The following is a 3451-nucleotide window of genomic DNA, read 5'->3' on the forward strand; positions in this document are numbered from 1 at the left end:
GTAGAGATTCATACAAAACCATCAAGACCCCAAGGAAAAGGGCCAATTGACTTACACTAGGCACCCCCCATGAAATAGGGCACCAAATATAGTTTCTAGGAAGAAGCCCTAACACACAACACCATCGCACCAAAAGGAACCCGATTCATGTTGATTTTTTTTTTTTTTGAAATATTTATTTGAATGCTAGTTCAATTAAAGTGATTGTAAGTGTGGTATGTTTTCTTTTTTTCTTAACTTGGAAACAACGAGGTCTTTTTACATATGGATACTTATTGAAGTGTTTTGTTTGGTTTCAATTCCAACAAGTGGTTGGAAAGTCAAAATTTCCCTTATTTTAGTGAATCTTTTAATCTATTTGTGCATCTCGTTTAAAATAAGCCAATTGATAGGAACTTGTTTGTTTAAAAGCTTTTTCTCGATAGCTTGTCAAAATACCATTTTTTAGCATAGGTTCTTGTTTTGAAATTTCCCATGGATTGGACTTATTGGCATTGTAAAATGCACCACTTTATATAATGCCAAAGTTTGGGGAGTTGTCATACTTAATCAAATTTGTGGGGTTGCAAGGCACGATTTAAGTGGTTCTTTTGTGTGATTGTTGCATCAAGGATCCTAATATTACAAAATTGAGTCCACATAATTTTCACACATGGCATACTATGGTACAAAATATTGCTTCAATATAAGCGACTATGGATTATGTTGCAATCTTAACAACTAGATTTCACAAGGGCTTATGAGTGGTTTGTTTACATAAACAAGCTACATGAAGCTATGGGCATCATTGGGTTGCATGTTTCAGATAATCTTCAATTGCACATAGCCAGTTGTAATACACCTAAGGAAATATGGATAAGTCACATAAATTTTTTGGAAGTGTTGATGAGCTTAGGACTTTGCAATTAGAAGTTGATCATATTTCATGTTTAATGGGAAAAATGGATGGATAACTATAGCTAGTAATGTAACTAGAACCAAAGCCTCTTTCCTTAAATATTCAATACAAATCACAAAAGGGTGTTTATTCTTGACTAACTCTTACTCAATTAATATTTAAAAAAAATATATAAATAATTACTAAAGCAATAATTTAATTATAAAAAATTAATAAATTAACATTATTTCATTTTCCAAAATATTGTAGTTTTGATATTATGTTCTTGTTCACAAAAACATTAGTTCATACAAAGATTGAAATAGGTAGAGACACGTGAACAATAAAATTGAGGATAAATATTATACAAGGCCAAAAACAATGATAATCAATCTATAAATTAAAGAGAAATATTACATATCAAAATGTTTGGCTACAATAATTCCAATAAAATTGCTATTGAAGATCCTCAATTATTCTTCTCGAATAAGCGAATTCTCAAACCTTAAACAAATTCCAATCCCTAAATTATTGACGCCCAAAAGAACCAAAAACATGATAGCTACAAGTTATGGTGATGGTATAGATGGCTTAAATAATTCTTGGCATGCAACTTAAAATTGGGAGCAACAATTAAGCACATCCAGCACTCCACCTGATGATCAGTATTTAATAAATATTCTCCACCGTGACCACTATAAATCATAAGCCAATATTTCCTCTACCTCCCAAGTAATGAAATAAAAGCTTTCATTGTACAAAATGGCAAAAGTCAATCTCGACACCAACTCAATACGAGGCAGCCAATGATCTGATCACATGTTAAGAATGGTTACTCAAACTTTACATAGCATGAAGAGAATGTCTTGCTGTATTACCAAAAACATATATAAAGCTCCAAAATATGACTTTAACAGTCTAAAACAGATTCTTGTTATTTGAAGCTATTAAAAATACGTGACTAAAAAATTAAAAATTAGTCATTTTTTTTTTATATTGATAAATAATCATATTGTATACCTATAATATCAAACTATTACAATAGTCAATCTATTAATTAATGACGGTTCTAAAATTTCAGGTGGTGCATCCCACATATGTTTGTTCATCCCCGTTACATATTAGGAATCCAAACATTTTATTTAAACGCTATTAAATAGGAACATGCTTCATAAACTGTAAAAATCTGTATTCTATAGAGCTTCCACTGGATTTTAATCATGGCGTAACAATACCTGCAATATGACGATGAAAGAAACCGTCATAAAAAAATCCAAATAAGAAAGAAAACGAGTTTGAAGGGAATATTGAAAATGAAGATATGCTTACTTCCGCATCGAGTTTGATGAGGAACATTTCTACCGCAACTCTGGATGATGGTGACCAGTTTGGGCACATTGATGGAGGGAGCAATTGCAGGAGTGACTTTGGGACACACGCACGACATGTCTGCGCTCCTGATGAGCCCACAACACGCCGCAGAGGGAGCGTTGCCCTGCAATATCGGAGCGCAGTTGGTGGCCAAGCCCTGTATCTCATCTCCACACTTGTCCCCTCTCACTCGACTCACTACAATCCCCAACATCATCACAAACACAAACACCAACACCAATGATGCTCCCACCCTCGCCATTTCTTCACTCTTTGCCAATGTAATTTCATCAATGGTGAGAGGGCTTTTTATAGCAGATTTCTGAATATCGTGAACGAGGCTTTGCAGATTTCAAAGGTCACGTTGGATTTGACGAGAGACTTGATGAGTTGGAGTCAGCAGACTAGAAGGAAATAAATCACCCGTTGAAATCAACATTGATCAAGCGGGTCTTGCACGTAATAGACCAGCGAGAGAATCGGAGGTTAATGGAGTCACGGTTGATTTATTCACTCGGGTTCTCACGGGAGTTCTTATTGTCTTTCTGGGTTCTAGAATTATCAATGGACATGTGTATGAAGAAGGTTGAACAAACATGTGTATCTTGAAAGTTACGTTTATATGATGATTTTATTTTTAGATTTCAAAGGTCACGTTCATACGATGAATTTGACTTTGACGAAAGAAGTCATGTTGTCACAGAAGTTCATATTTTCTATCCAGAATTCAGAATTCTAGAAGCACATTTGACCGTCTTTATTTTGAATTTTGATTAGGTTAAATTCGTGTTCAGAATGTTGAGTATAAATTGTGTCTTGAAAGTTGATTTGTAGGATAAGTTTATATTACTTCTTATTTGAATTGAATAAGTCAATTTTACCAATTATCACTTAGACAATTTCTAAGAGGCATGCAAGACAATCGAAAGCTTGTACACCGTTCGATTTAGTCATTGTTGTTGCCATGTCTTTCTAATGAAAGAGCATTTGGAAAAAAAAAATCAATTATATCTCATTTCTTTAATTTTAAAATTTACATTCTTAAATCTTTTAATTTTCTAAGCTTAGCCTCTCCAGTCACTACTATTTTTGTCTTATTATGCATCTTTTATGCTAGTTCAACCAAATATGATAGTTCTAAATGAAATTCAATTGTTCTGTTAAGAGATAAGGTTTACATATAATAAATTAAGTTAGGTTAAT

General features: G+C 33.3%; 1 protein-coding gene across 1 annotated transcript; it reads right to left on the reverse strand.

The window, feature by feature from the left end:
* Window positions 1–1674: 1674 nt before the first annotated feature.
* Window positions 1675–2548, reverse strand: LOC131054825 (non-specific lipid-transfer protein 2). The gene is made up of 2 exons (XM_057989434.2): window positions 2207–2548; window positions 1675–2112 (listed from the first exon to the last, which is right to left on the reverse strand). Exons 1-2 carry the CDS (start codon window positions 2508–2510, stop codon window positions 2096–2098), a joined length of 321 nt encoding a protein of 106 aa, XP_057845417.2. The 5' UTR covers window positions 2511–2548; the 3' UTR covers window positions 1675–2095.
* Between the last annotated feature and the right edge of the window lie 903 nt (window positions 2549–3451).

The sequence above is a fragment of the Cryptomeria japonica genome, chromosome 6 (assembly GCF_030272615.1).
Source record: "Cryptomeria japonica chromosome 6, Sugi_1.0, whole genome shotgun sequence".
In the NCBI taxonomy this organism is placed as follows: domain Eukaryota; kingdom Viridiplantae; phylum Streptophyta; class Pinopsida; order Cupressales; family Cupressaceae; genus Cryptomeria; species Cryptomeria japonica.

Excerpts from the sequence above, each read along its gene's own strand:
- LOC131054825 (XM_057989434.2), bottom strand. The coding sequence starts at position 2,510 with ATGGCGAGGGTGGGAGCATCATTGGTGTTGGTGTTTGTGTTTGTGATG.